The following is a 16,005-nucleotide window of genomic DNA, read 5'->3' as shown; positions in this document are numbered from 1 at the left end:
TAGATTCTTGACAGACCCCTCAGTAAAAATGATATCCATCAATTATGCATGACATTCACATCTATTGGATGATGCATCTAGAATCTTTTGTTACAATAGCCCGAACTGTCCTGTTCTTTCTGTCTCTGTTTAATGAAATATTTCCACTGATAACCAAAAAAATATGTTTGTTGTCGTATACGGAAGTCTTATATATATTGTTTCCAAGCATGATAGGAACGATGCTGTTAGCACTAAAAGGAAAACAATGAAAGTTATATGTAAAAAGATATGAGCATTAATGTTATTAAAATAACAAGATGCTATAATCAAGATTGATTCTTTTTCTTCAAACTTCATGAGATCCAGTATCTCTAAATTGATCAGCACAAATACAGATTAGGAACTAAATTGCAACAGGTTACTGGGATCAGGCATAGAAAATAAAACATCTGATCAGTTTATTAGAAATAACATCTCCATTAAAGAATATAAAGCTCTTGCTTCTTAGATCCCCTTTTCTACCATTCTTATTTCCTGCCTCTCTATCCTTTTGGACAAAAATTCAGCCTCATTTAAATTTCCCTCATCCTCCAAGGCAACTTTCAGTTCTCTTAAGCATCTCGAACTGAGATGGCTTCCCTTCTCTGACAATGCATAATACAGACTGAAAGCCTCTAGACTCTTATGAATTCTACAAAGACCAGTTATAACTGTGTTACAAATCTTGGTACCCGCACTTTGATGCATCTCCAAGCTGAATAGCAATAGTTTTCGTGCCTCTAAAAATTTACAATTCCCAGAAAGGAAGCAAACAACTTTTTCCATCTTAATGGAATAACCATTACCATAAAGCAACTCAACAACCTCAAAAGCAGTATCCTGTAGTTTGCTCTTAAAGATTTCAATTATGGTATCTGTTGAAAGATTGGTATTTGGTCGAATTTTTCTCTCTAGCATCATTTTAATAAATGAAGCAGCTTCATGAGCACACCCCTCTTGGACAAGTGCAGCCAATATCGAATGGAAAGTTGAAGTTTTGGGGAGATGGGAACTCTTTAACATCTTTTCTAGAGTTTTGTAGGCAAAACCTGGTTCTCTTTTCTGCAAAAAACCTTCAATCAAGGAATTGTAAGTCTCCATGTCAGGCACAAAATCTCTCCTTAACATCAAGACCAAGAGATCATACCCAGCTTGCACTGTCCCTTCTTTACAGTGCCCTAGGATCAATATCTTGAAAGCAGGAGGGTCTTGTGTACCCCTCTTCAACATCTGCCTAAATACCTTGTCAGCCTTCTCGGTCCTCCCATTCCCACACAAAAACTTAAACATAGGATTATAAGCTGCAACAAGAGGAACACATCCCACTTCCTTTACCAGAATCTCATTCTTCCATAAATCATCAAAGAGTTCCTCTGCTTTCATGAAATCCCCCCTCTGACACAAACTACGTATTAGAACACTATATGTGGCTGAATCTGGTTGGGCTCGTAAATTTGACATTTTCTCAAACACATGCAATGCTTCTTCCAGCTTCCCCGCATTGCAATGGGCACTCATCAGTGTGTTAAAGGTACATGTATCTGGGACAAACTCCCCACCCCCCGTCACTCCTTCCAAAATCTCCCTTATCTTATCGAGCTTCCCTGCCTCACAGAGTCCTTGAATAAGGGTATTATAAGTAATTCCATTAGGCTTCATCCCACGACCAAGCATCTCCTTGAAAACATCCAATGCTTGAGCAATATCCTGCTTCTCACAGTATCCTCTGATCAAGGTCGTGTAAGTGACAACATTAGGATTCAAATCAGAGCTTTTCGTGCACATACCATTTAATAGATTGTGAGCAATTCTCACCTTTCCAGTCCTACACAAGCCATCGACAAGTGTATTGTATGTAACAACATCTGGGTTACATCCAAAACGGGACATTTCTTTAAAAAAACGAAACCCATCATCGACCATTGAGTTCAAACAAAAACCCCTTATCAGAATGTTGAATGTATACATATCTGGACAAACACCAACCGTCGTTATCATTTCATCATACAATTTCTTTGCCATGGTCGTCCTCCCTCGGCGGAGAAGAATCGAGAAAAGGCTATTGAAGGTGACAACGGAAGGGGAAACCCCTAACGATTTCATCGTCATGTAGACCTTGAGAGATTCTTGGATCAGTCCCGCTTGGCCATAGCTCCTGATCAAGCTATTGAAGAATCGATCATGAAGCTTGACGGTTCCACTGGAATTCTTCTCGATGGAAAATAGAAGATTCCGAGCTGCATTAAGGTTCCGGCTGTGACCGAGAATCTCGAGCATCTTGAAGTAGGTCTGGTCGTTGTGGGTGAAGCCATTGTTTTGGGTCCATTTGAAGAATTGGAATGCTTTGGACGGGGTTCTTACGAGATGAAGAGTTTGAAGCACAGTGGTTTTGGAGAGATGGGAGAAGAGAGGAGAGATGGAGGACTCGAGGTCTGCTGACCATGCTCTGTTGTTGATGAGTCGAGCCAAAGTTCGAGCTGTTTTGGTCTTTGATGATCTAGGTTTCATCGGGGAGGAGGGTTTGGGGTTTTGTTGGATCTCCACAGCGTCTTCTCCGGCAACGACGTCAACGTCATCGTTGATGGCTTGTTTTTCCGAGAGGATAGGTGCTACGATGCTCGGGGAGGTGATAAAGCATGCCCACCACTGCCATGACAGGAGAGGAGAGTTGGAGCTGGTTGGAATGGCGTCAAAGAAGTAGGAGTCAATGAGTCATTGACGAAACTACTGAATCAACTGCATCAAACTATATACAGGTCGAACTGATCACAAGTAAGACCCCAACACGTGGCAATGAACAAAAACAAACGTGACACCTCAGACTTTGGAGACCTCCACTTCATCTGAATTCCTACATTGACAACGAATACCAGAGCTCGGTTTGGTTAAAGTACACCTTCTTGAGCTCAAAGACGTGCATCTCAAGACCATGGCCACTAGATGTTACTATTATGGTGAGCAAATGAGTAGGTTCAAAATTGAACCAATCCTTCTTAGAACCGATTCCTACATAAGTCGGTTTCAATGTCTAGAAGTTTACTTTATCCGAACCATCTCAATGAATCAGCTTTAATGGATCTAACTTGGAATCAAAGTTGCATTGAAATAAACCCTAAAATATTAACGTGAAGATTTGAATCCAAGCAGTCATGGTTATAAAAGTCATGATCATATTTTACCATTGAGTTACTTAACTGATTTGATCATTTGTTTTCATTTTACTATTTGAATGTATAATAAATAATATAAAATGTAATATTTACAAGATTTAAATTATAATGACACATTTTGAATCATATATTAATATATTATGATAATCTACATATTAAATTACTGATCAATAAAAATAGTATAAATTTTAAACTATATATTATTATTATTGAAAATCAAGTTTTGAAAAGACATATTTCATTTTATCAAGGAATGAGTAAAGAAATAATAAATTCCACGAATAAACCTCAGAAATGACTCCAAAACCACCAAGACTAGAACCGACCCTAAAACCGACATTCATAAAAGTAGGTTTTAGGTTCCAAAAACTTGAAACCAACCACTACAGGATAGGTCCTAGGTTTTGCAATAGAACCAAACGAAATCCACACAATTTCAGCCCTAGTTACTATCATCCTCCTCACAAGCCACGAGAGGTGGGATCCGGACCTCTCCCATGTGCATCATCGAGACATGTCGATCTTCTTTAATAGATGTCTCATAGACTACCACCACGCGTCCATCATCAAGACAAACAACCCCACCGTAACCATTATATCTTGGAGGGTCATTCATTACACACATTTATTGTACCTAACACCTCGATCAATTTGTATCTTCCCCCTATCACTAACTTGACTATTAAAGCTCTAAGACCAGGATTTCACCTCGGGCCCTCTAATCTCTTGTAGATCCAATCTTCCTTTGGGGTGCCTCATCCCCAATCTCAACTCTTATTGGTGACTTCGATGTTATCAATTGGTGACCCTTGTGGGAAATTCCTAAATAGAAAGACCATTTCCCCCTTTTCTTTACCCTTACACCATGTCAAATCAAAGGCAATCTGTGAGACCTTGCCATAACTTTGATAATGCCTCTACCTCTAAGAGGCAATCACTACTTCCACCTGTTGAACCTTTTAAGCCACCACAAAAGAACACTAGAGAGAAGTTTGAAGAACTTTAGAAGATTCAAGACATGCCAGTATGGCTGTAGGCATGAGAAAAGCAACAAGAATCCCCAGTTCACCCTCTGCGTAGTGAAGCACTGTGCGACCCCGTGGTAGATCAACATCATGGGGTACCTCCACTAGAGTACAAGCCAGTGGATAGAAAGAGTCAGCTATGGGACCATTACTCTCTCTGCGAATGCAATAGTTTATTCTTTTTACAATTTCTCTTATGGGCACTCATTACTCAATGAACACCCGAAGACATAACACCAAACAAATAGTAGTCATTCTCTCTATGCTCATATATATACACGTGGCTGCCTAGTCACTGCCCAGTCATGTTGGCTATACGCCTTATGAATAAGCTCAACCGTGGATAAGGGAGTGGAAAAGACAACTCCGTCGAGGAGTAGGACTCTACCCCGGTAACCTCAACGGAGAGCTCCATCCCAATCTCCTTAGAAGCCTAATCCGACCAAGAGATAAAACCCCAGCTATAAAAAGGTGCTCCATGCTCAAGGTAAGGGATTCGGATCTCTAGCACTCACATTGTTATCTTGCTCGGACCAGCAACCTCATTGCTCAGCCCAACCATTCATTGCCCTCTCACTGACTTGAGCGTTAGAGTGTCTACGCAGGGACAACTCCTCAGGCCTCTAACTTCTTCTCTTAATCACAGGTTACATAGCGCGGCATCATCCTTGTAAGCTCAGCACTACTCAGTCAGCAAGGATCATCTAGTTGCTCTCCTTAGTTCATTCACCACCTCGGATTGAGCAGCATCAGATTGGTGCCGTCTGTGGGAACACACAAAAAGCCATCCTGAAAAAATCCTTCGCCGCGCAGCCTCAGAACCGATCAAGATGCCTAAAAAGCAGTCCGAACGATCAGCAGGCCGGTCCCCATTTCGGGAGTCTCGACATCACAGCTCCTCGCATCAGGAAGCCCTGCAGCCCTCGGTCGCGGTGGACCCAGCACTGTTCCGAGCTATGCAAGAGAAAGTCGACAAGATCTTCGAGTTCATGCAAGCATTGGGGTATGTTGTTCCGCCCAACCGGGTCGTCCCCCCTCACGCCCCAATGCGCACGAAGGACAATCCTCAAACCAAGGACCCCAAAGTACGTCGGCCAGATGTGAGGGGAGCGCAGTCCGAGCGAGAGAAGCAGGACATGACTTGAAGGCCCGCCTCTACCGCCCGCTTCCGCAAGCAGGATCACCACAGCCAGACACACCAGTCAGCTCAGATCCCCGCCAGAGAAAGCCTCGGCAAGAGGATGCTGCCCTTCGTGGTCTCAGTTGCTGAGTCAAGCTCAGTTAAGGACCGCCCTGCGCAACCTAAGAAGGAGACCACACTGTGGCCCTGGACGTCGAGATCAGAGAGCTCTGGCAACGTTTAGAAGAACTAGAACGCACTCAGACCCACAAGAGCATGATGCCCACCATGGACCAGCTAGTGTGGGCTACCACGCACTCCATCAAGGAGCCGCCCTTCATCCAGGAAATCATGGATGAGATGCCCCCCACTGGATGGCGAGACCCCTAGTTCGACACATACAACGAGAACACCGACCTTTTCGACCATGTTGCGGCACTCAAAGCTTAGATGATGTTGCATGGCACGTCGGAAGGGCTAATGTGCAAAGCCCTTGTAGCCATCCTGCAAGGTCCAGCTTTGGCATGGTACTCATCTCTGCCACCGCGCTCCATAACGTCATGGGACCAAAGAGACCCATTTTCTAGCACAATCCACTACTAGCCAGAAGCATTGGAAAACTTTGGCTAGGTTCATGCAAATTTGACAGAGGAAGGCGGAGACCCTCAGAGATTACCTGGCGAGGTTCAACAAAGAAACACTCCAAGTCAGGGACTTGAACCAATTAGTCATAGTTACAGCCATACACCATGGGCTCCGTCCTTCCCCATTCAACTTCTCCATCTCCAAAACTCCTCCTCATACGCTAGTCGCGCTAATAAGCCACACACAGAAGTATATCAATGCTGAAGAGGCCCAACCGCAACTTAGAGACGAAGATGAGAAACTCGACAAGAAGATGAGAGATACTGACGAGCAGAAGTCCAAGAGGTCAGACAGAAATCACAAGAGACAAGACCGTCGACCAAACCATAGACCTCGGACCCCTCTATCGACCTACTAGAATTTCACGCCGCTCAATATTTCGCAATCTGAAAATCCGAAGCAAATCCATGACTACAGCTACATCAGGTGGCCCGAGAAGATGAAGACGCCAAGTAACAAGAGGAACCAAGACAAATACTGTAAACTCACAAGGGCCACGATCATGACATGGACAACTGTTTCGACCTATGCAACCACATTGAAGATCTGATCAGGCATGGTTACCTCAGCGGCTTCATCGACAGAAATGAGAAGCCAGCCCAAGAAGAGCGAAGAACGAATGAAGATCGACAACTGTCGCCCCGAGGCCCCCCAACCGGCATTATCCATGTCATATTAGGAGGAACTGCTGCTGGAGGGGAAAGTAGATTGGGTTGGAAGAAATATGCTTGGCTATGCGAGATTGAAAATTGGGGCCATAGGAAGAAGCATAACCCATCTATCACCTTCATCGATGACGACCTCCGAGGGGTCCAGACACCGCACAACGATGCCTTGGTCATCACAACCGAGGTGGCTAACTTTGAGGTGCGGCGGATCCTAGTCGACATAGGGAGATCTACCGATGTACTATTCGAAGATGCATTCGAAAAGCTCAGCATCGACAGAGAGCGGCTCACGCCGGTCAACACTCCCTTGATGGGATTATCAGGAGAGTCCCTCCTACCCATTGCGAAAATAACTATTCCCCTCTTGATCGGGGATGATGACGTCACTGCAATGGTCATGGTAGACTTCACTGTGGTACGTTGTCACTCTTCTTACAACGCTATCCTCGACAGGTTGACCCTCAACGCTCTGCAGGCCACAGTCTCAACATACCACCTCCCCGAGAAATTTTCGACCAAGTATAACATAGGGGTGGCACACGGAGATCAGAGAACAGTGTGGCAGCGCTATCCACTCTCTTGCTAAGGACTGCGTCCAACCGTCGAGACACTGATGGCGGAGGCCCATGACTTGCATGACGAAGTAAAGGCACAACGCAGCCAACCTGTGGAAGACCTCATCCAAGTCCCCCTCTTCGAAGATCCCAAAAAGGCAATCCAAGTCAGCTCCGTACTAGACGACCACCTCTGAGAAGAACTTGTGCAACTACTGGGGGACAATGCCGACGTGTTCGCATGGTTGGTAGCGGACATGCCCGGGATCAACCCTAAAGTTTTACACATCGAATGAACGTCGACCCACGCTTCCGACCTGTGAAGTAGAAGAAGAGGAGCTTTGCCACAGAGCGGTGGCAAGCGATCGCCGATGAAGTACAGAAACTACTCAACGCCGGCTTTATTCGGGAAGTCAAGTACCCCTATTGGATGGCCAACGTAGTAATGGTGAAGAAGGCCAATGGGAAGTGGAGGATCTACGTCGACTTCACCGACCTAAATAAGGCCTGCCCCAAAGACAACTTCCTCCTGCCGAGGATCGACCAACTCGTTGACGCAACGGTGAGGCATGAGCTACTAAGCTTCATGGATGCCTTCTCAGGTTACAACTAAATCCAGATGCACTTGGATGACCAGGAACAAACAGCTTTTCTCACCGATCGCGGCCTGTACTGCTACAGGGCAATGCCCTTCAGCCTCAAGAACATTGGCGCCACTTATCAGTGGCTGGTGAACAAGGTATTCAAAGAACAACTCGGCTGGAATGTAGAAGCGTATGTTGACGATATGCTCGTGAAGAGCAAGAAAGTCGAGCATCACTTGGCCGACCTTCGCGAAGTCTTCAACACCCTAAAAAAATACAAGATGAAGCCAAACCCAACTAAGTGCGCTTTTGGGGTCGGGTTTGGCAAGTTCCTGGGTTCATGGTGACATAAAGAGGGATTGAAGCAAATCCGGAGAAAACAAATGTCATCCTTGACAAGCCATCTCTCCGGACCCATAAAGAGGTGCGGCGACTCACTGGAAGAATAGCCGCCCTTAGAAGATTTATGTCCAAATCTGCAGATCGGTGTCTCCTTTTCTTCAAAGCCCTTAAGTAGCGAAAAGATTTCCATTGGACCAAAGAATGTGAGCAATCTTTCCAGGAGTTGAAGCAATACTTGAGCTCGCTGCCCCTCCTGACCAAGCCAAACCCAGGGGGCGAGCTATTACTCTACCTCTCAACTGGAGACGAGGTCATCAGCTTGATACTGATTAAGGAAGAAGGCCGGGTACAGAGGCCTATCTACTATACTAGCAAAGTCCTTAGCGGTGTAAAGACCTAGTACTCCAACCTGGAGAAGTTAGCCTTATCCCTCGTCATAGCCGTCAGAAAGCTCAAACCCTACTTCCAAGCCCACAACATCTGAGTACTTACCGACCAACCTCTTAAGTAGATACTATAGAGGCTGGAAGTATTTCGCCGCCTAGTCAAGTGGAGCGTGGAACTAAGTGAGTTCGACATCGAGTACGCACCCCGAACGGCGATCAAAGCCCAGTCCCTGGCAGACTTCATCGTAGAATGTACATTCACCATTGAGGAACTGGCCCCGCCACCCCCAGTATGGGCTCTACATGTAGATGGCTTGTTGAACCAATAAGGCAGCGGTGCTAGCCTCATCCTCCTCAACCCAGATGGTGCAGTGTTGGAACACACCCTCAGGTTCGAGTTCAAGGGGTCCAATAATGAGGCCGAGTATGAGGCCCTGATTGCTGGCCTCCGCCTTGCATTGGACCTCGGGGCTCGAAAAATCAAGGCCTTCAGTGACTCGCAACTAGTGGTCAACCAAATCCACGGCCAGTTCGAGGCTTGGACCCCCTCCATGGAGAGTTATCTACAAAAAGTGCAGGAGCTCACTCAATAGCTCGAGCATTTCAATATTCAACAGATCCCTCGAGCCGAGAACACCCGAGTTGACGCCCTTTCAAAGCTAGCCAGCTCACCGTAGATTGAGCATCGCCCTTTCGAAGTTAGCCGAGCATCGCACCAACGGCCCTTCTCGTTCTCCCAATACAGCACGGCCCATCTTGGATGGACCCCATAACTAAGTATCTTCGAGAAGGCGCTCTCCTAGAAGACCGAGCAAAAGCGAAGAAACTCCAACACAGAGCAGCCCGGTACTACCTTATCCAGGGCCAGCTCTATCGCCGCTCCCACACTCTCCCATAGCTTAAGTGTCTCCCCCCAGCCGAAGTAGACTATGTCCTCAGGGAGATACATGAGGGCATTTGCGGAGATCACCCCAGCGTGCGCATATTGGCCCATAAGGCACTTCGGCAGGGTTACTTCTGGCCGACGATGAAGTAGGACGCCGATCAATTAGTTCAGAAGTGCGACAGTTGACGGTGACACTCCAATCTCCATCACCAGCCTGTGGCCCCCCTGAAGTCGATCACCAGCCTGTGGTTGTTCGCCCAATGGGGAATGGACATCCTCGACCCCTTACCCACCGCGATTGCACAGAAGAAATTCCTTCTTGTAGCAGTGGACTACTTCACGAAGTGGGTGGAAGTCGAAGCCTTGGCACGCATCACCACTTATAATGCCCGAAACTTCTTTTGGTAGGGTATTGTCTGTCGCTTCGGCATCCCTTGCATGCTCATCATGGACAATGGGGCACAGTTCACCGACAAGAAGTTCGAAGCCCTCTGTGCCGACCTAAGGATCGATCATCGGACTACCGCAGTGCACCGACCCTAGAGTTACAGGCAGACTGAGGTAACCAACCGAACACCTACAACACGACCTGAAAATACACCTAGATCAAGCCAAGGGAAGGTGGGTTGAGGAGCTATTGAGCATACTCTAGGCATACAGGACAACTCCACGGACCACCACCGGAGAGACCCCTTTTAACTTGACCTACGGGGCCGAGGCCATAGTCCTCGTGGAGATACGTTCCCTAACTCTCTGGACCGAGCTATTCAATGAGGGGCAGAATGACAAAGATCTATGCGTGGAATTCGACATAGTAGAAGAAGCCTGGGACCGAGCACATGTAAGAATGGCCGCACAATAGTAGAGGATGGCAAAGCACTACAACTCCAAGGTCAGAAGACACAAATTCAAGATAGGCAACTTCATCCTATGCAGAGTCATAGTCCCTGCACCAAGAGAAGGAAGCTCAGACCAAACTAGGAAGGATTGTATAGAATCACCAAGGTCCTCAAACCAAGCACTTATAGACACAAAGACCTCGAAGGTCGACCAATAGCGAGGAGTTGGAAATCAGGAAATATCAAGATGTACTACCAGTAGATCTACAAGCAATAAAAGTTTCTTTTTTTTCAAGCTACATCTCCGACCCCCAAGCACATACATGTTCATCGCATGCACTACACATGTATAGGCCAAGCCGCACTACCAACCAAGTTGACTCCGCCGAGACTAGAACAACCGAGCCCATAATACCCATCTTGGCAGCATATCGCCGACTAAGCTACCCGACGCAGCTGAGCCTAAACGTCAAGAAAGAATGCCCCCGCCCACCGAGGCCTGAGGGCAGTCGTGGAACTCCACACAGCCGCCGACTAACGGTTGAGCTAGATGGGAAACGGCTAGCCTCAGAAGGGCCCCAAAGGCTCTTGAGACCAAAAACTAGGCATCCCATGGCTGAGAGCTTGGAAACCAGAAGATTTCGGTCAAACGCACCACGTAGGGAGAAGGCCAAGGATGCCGAGGCATAGCCCAGCTCGGCACGTGATGGCTCGACTGGTCATGCCTCGACCAGCAAAAGAAAAATGCACAAGTAAAAAGAACACACAACAGCAATGGGAGGCACATACATAGTCAGCAAAAAGAACTTATATTCAATCTGAAAATGGTCTGCTACATCATTTAAGGCTCGGCATACCGAACTGATACAAAAAAAAAAAAGAAGAGAACCCAACACAAAGAAAAATAACAACTTGGAAGAAATAGCCGCTCAATCCTCGGCAGCAGAGTCAACAACCCCTTTAGCAGCGTGAACCTCGTCCCCGACCTCTTCGTCAGCATCCTCGGTGGAACCTGGGAGAGTGTCCAGATCACAAGCTCTCCAACCATGTGACACCTCGGTCAGTTTCGAGTAGTGGCGAAGGACCCTTCAGCGGAAGACGTTAAATCCAACCTCGAAGGAGGCCTCGGCGTACTCGTCCATTTGCAATTTCATCTCTTCTAATGCCTTGTACCGGTCAACTGCCTCCTCGGTAGCCTCCTGCCTCAACCTCTCCCGCTCTGCCTTAAGCTCAGGGATCTCTTGCTTCAGCCCCTGGACAATGCTGGCCTGCTCTACTAGTTGTGCCTTTAGCTCAGCCACTTCCCTCTCTAGCGCGGTCAACCATCCCCAACAACCTGAAGCTTGGTCAATTGTTCCTTCCACCGCAAATACTCAGAGAGTTCTGGCTCGTACAACAATCGAACGTCCTGGAGACGATCGACCAACGTGACTGCTGCACAAGCATTTTGTAGAAGAGAATGATGAGTATATGCCCAAAAAAAAAACACAAGGGATAAGAAAGAAAGGAACTCACCTGGGTAGCAGACCACAAAAGCGTGCACTCTAAGGCTCTACTGCCGACCCTGATCGATTCTTGAGCCATCGACATAATCATAATCCCTCGTAGCAACTGCTCGGGAACACCAGGCGTCTCCAAGTAATCATCAACACGAACCGACCACCGCGGCATGTGTAGGCCCAAGCTGCTACCATCCATTCCTATTTCCGATGCACCCGTAGGACGACAAACCCCTTTAGGGTCAACTACGACAACATCATCCTCCTTGGCTTCCCATTGCCGAGCTCTCCTATGCCGACGAGCCACCCTATCTATGGATCATGGCTGGTCTACTGCCTCCGGCTGCGCACCAGCTCGCCCCTACCTCTGCCGAAGTGCCCTCATCCGACGAACAATCTCTTCTTCGCTGGCCATCCTTATACCTGCAACACAGAACGCCCGAGATAAGTAAAAAGCAAACAACGGAACAGTAACTTAGCAAACAAGTAGTAAAGGAAACAGACTGGCCACTCTCTCCATCAACCTGGCGAGCATCAACATCTCCGAGCATGTGTACGCGATAAAATCTATTTCATGGATCATTCTTAGGGCCGACCTCTCCTCCCAAGTAAGCGTCGTCCACTGGGGTTGCGACACATTTGTCCTTGGCTCCCGTAGCTCGGCCAGAAAGGGAGACCCCCGGGAATGCGCACGAAGAAGAATGACTCCTTCCAGCACTTCACAGAAGGAGCCCTGACCAACGACTGGGCATTCTGCCTACTGGAGAAATAGTAGTAAACCTACTGATGGTGCTTCAACTAAAGCATAAAGCTCACCATCCCTAGGGTTAGCTCAATATCACGCATTGCAAAGTAGGACATGAGGCCGAGCAAGAACTTGAAAGAGTTTGGCATCAACTGCACCGGCAACACCCTATACCAACCCAGTACCTCAGCGACCCCCTTGTTCAATGGGAACCTCGGCCCAACCTCCAAGCTATGCTCCTACACACATATCTCACCGGGCTACGGACACCTCATTTGGAACTCCGCGGGGATGTCATACATAGCTCGGATCTGAGTCATATCCCTGGGCGTCAAGATGCAGGGCGTGGTACCAAACCAGTAACCTGCCCATAGGGGAAGTTCCGCCTCCGTCCTAGAAGGGCTAGCCTCAACCTCCTCGACTTCAGTGGCCACAAAATCCCTCAGCTCCAGCTCATAGTTGGAGCCATGGGAAGAGCTGGAACTAAAACCACTACAAGAGGACCCGAAAGAGGAAGAGGATAAACAGGATGAGGAACACATACCGAGCCAAGGAATGGAAAACCACTGGCAAACCACCGCCGAGCAATCATTGTTGAGCAATCACATTACACTCCACTGAGCAATGCAAGCTACCTTCCTTGCAAATGACACAGAGGGGGGGGGGGGTCCCCCGCCCCCTTCTTTTATAGCCACCAAGAGCACGGACCGAGAGATCAACTATACAAATGAAGCACCTCTGACAACGCTTTGGAAGACCAATCGACGCGACCGATGATGCATGCGCGAAGCATCAGAAACCGAAGCGGCCCCGACATGCAACAGTTACAACCATTAATTGCACCGGTTGGACCCTCAGTACCGGCCCACCCACCGATGCGGATCCTCGATGGACCGCCCAAGAACGTCAGCCCAACCAGAATGCTCAACACCAATTGGAACCTAGCCCTGGCGCCAGACAAGGCGACACAACCACACAACAGTCCGGCCGAGCATTCCCCCTCCTCGATAGCAAAACTGGGGGAATTGTTCAAAAACCAAAATTTTGGTTCTTATTTAAGTTCTACAACCGACGATCGGATGATTCCTCGGCAACAACCAACACTACACGGATAGCGAAAGAACTAGACAACTGCTCAAAAGTTCCTCAGATGAGCAACGAACCAGGTGAATCTCGTCTCTCGACTTCAAAACTAGGGGAGTGGTGTTGGGGTCATGGCTAATTTGGCCCTGAGAGACATGTGGCCACCTAGCCACGTCAACTAAATGCCCCACGGATAAGCTCAACTGCAGATAAGGGGGTGGGAAGACAACTCCGCCGAGGAGTAGGTCTCTCCCCGGATAACCTCGGCGAAGAGCTCCATCCTGATCTCCCTGAAAGCCTAATCCGACCAGGAGATGAAACCCCAAGTATAAAAATGTGCTCCATGCTCAAGGTAAGGGATTTGGACCTTTAGCACTCACATTGTTATCTTGCTCAGACCAACAACCTCATTGCTCGGCCTGACCATTCACCGCCCTCTCACTAAGTTGAGCATCGAAGTGTCTACCCGAGGACAACTCCTCAGGCCTCTGATTCTTCTCTTGATCATAGGTTACATAGTGCGGCACCATACTTGTAAGCTCGGCACTACCCAATCAACAAGGATCATTTGGTTGCTCTCCCCGGTTTCATACACCACCTCGGATTGAGTAGCATCATATACATATATATATATATATATATATATATATATATATTAGTAAATTAATGTTTTATAATTAACAAAAAGTGAGAAAATCTCCACAACAAGGATATGTGAGGAGCTATACAAAAAGTTTTACAAGACCAATATATACTAGATACAAAAAGTGAATCCTTCTCAAAAAAATTCCCTATAGGGTATACCAAAGTCTTATGTACTGCAACCCAAGAATATATTATGTTCCATTTGTTCTTTACAATAGATTCATTTGAAGAGGTTACACTGTTAATAATTTGGTTGTTTCTTTCTACCTAAATTGTCCAAATCACTACTGGTGGGATCACCCCACAAACCGTTTTCTCTCTTCTGTTTAAATCATTCAACTGTTCCATAGCCTCCAAGTAACCTTGTAGTGCAAAAATAGGTGGTTCACATATTCTATATAGTCAATGCACGTGATACAAGTAAGATTGTTCACTGTGATACCCCTCCTCATCATGGTTTACAAGTCTGTACAGGCATTGCATGTGATACACGTAAGCTTTACAAGATCACTATAGTGCACATTATCTAATTGTCCATTAAAAGAATTATCTTTTTCCTTTTTTTCAATTCTCTACTTTACAATGGTTTTAATTATCTTTAGTAGTTAAATGAATATTAATGATACTATGGTATAAAAGATTTTTAAATTTTAAATTTTAATTTACCATTTTATAAATATAATTACTTTTTAAGCATTTGAATACCGAATTCTTGGCAGAGTTTGAATATAAACAAAAGTTAAGAACCACATTCTCCTCTATAACTATTTTTTCGTGAATTCTCCTCTATAACCAATCAACACAAAAATCATCTTGAGTTATAAAGATGATTCTCATATGATTCATCTATGAGAACTTAATGTACAAGTACCTCTTCATAAACAAATGATTCACCTTGTAGTATCCTTTGAACACCACCAACAATAATGACAAATCAAGATCTCTTTCCTGATTCTCTCCCTTTTTCCCCCTCTTCTTCTTCTTCCCCCATTTCACAAAACATTATTATTTTTATTTTCTTCCTCCTCCTCTATGACTGGCTTTTCAGTAAGACGACTTTAATAATAGCGACAATGAAAATCAAGAATTTTTCTACTTGCCCAATTGAGAGAAAAACATGTTTCTCCAACAAATACCTTTCTTAAACCCAACAATGACTTTTGTATATATGGCACAAAAGCCAAGAGATTTTTTTTCCTATTGCATAACCCATGGAGAAAAGAAAATTCCAATTTAGGGCCTGTTTGTTTGCTCTGAAGTCTGACATTTGGAAGTGAAATAATTACATTAAGAGGTATATTGGTATTGGTGAACTTTTCTTTCCTCTGAACTCTGAATGTAGAGAATGTTGTTTTGAATTCTGAATTTTGAATTCTAAAAATTATCAACCTCATATATGAGAGTTTTTGTTTGTCTTTTTGGGAATATCATTGGAAAACAAAAAGTTGTATGGTTATACTTTAAAAGATAATAGATAAGAAGAAACGAATAACCACTTTTCTCTTAAAATTAAAAGACTCCTCTTAAGAAATAAGAGTTAAGAGGAAACGCATAAGCCCTTGTTTCAATGTAAAGGACCTTTGTCTTTGCAGAGCTCTTATGAATCTTAAAAAACAGGGGAATTATTTATTGAGAGGAAAATAAAGTTTGGGTTGTGTGGCAATAGGAGAAGGGTTTGACGTAATTCCAATTCAAAGTAGTGAATGACCAACCAACAGGACAGAGTAGTAGATTGAACTAAAATAGACAATATGTAAAGAAGCATCATGAGTCTTGATCAACTAGGTGAAGGC

The 16,005-nt window shown here is 45.7% G+C and overlaps 1 protein-coding gene across 1 annotated transcript; it reads right to left on the bottom strand.

Annotated features, from left to right (window-relative positions):
* Window positions 1-254: 254 nt before the first annotated feature.
* Window positions 255-2,930, bottom strand: LOC148853099 (Tetratricopeptide repeat (TPR)-like superfamily protein). Its single transcript, XM_088943054.1, has one exon. The coding sequence runs from the start codon at window positions 2,527-2,529 to the stop codon at window positions 487-489; it is 2,043 nt and encodes a 680-aa protein (XP_088799180.1). The 5' UTR covers window positions 2,530-2,930; the 3' UTR covers window positions 255-486.
* Window positions 2,931-16,005: the final 13,075 nt, after the last annotated feature.

This window comes from Nelumbo lutea, chromosome 5 (genome assembly GCF_056320005.1).
Source record: "Nelumbo lutea isolate HS-2025 chromosome 5, American lotus-T2T, whole genome shotgun sequence".
NCBI classification, from domain to species: domain Eukaryota; kingdom Viridiplantae; phylum Streptophyta; class Magnoliopsida; order Proteales; family Nelumbonaceae; genus Nelumbo; species Nelumbo lutea.
Note: the sequence above shows the minus strand (reverse complement) of the source record. Positions and strands in the feature narration are given on the sequence as shown.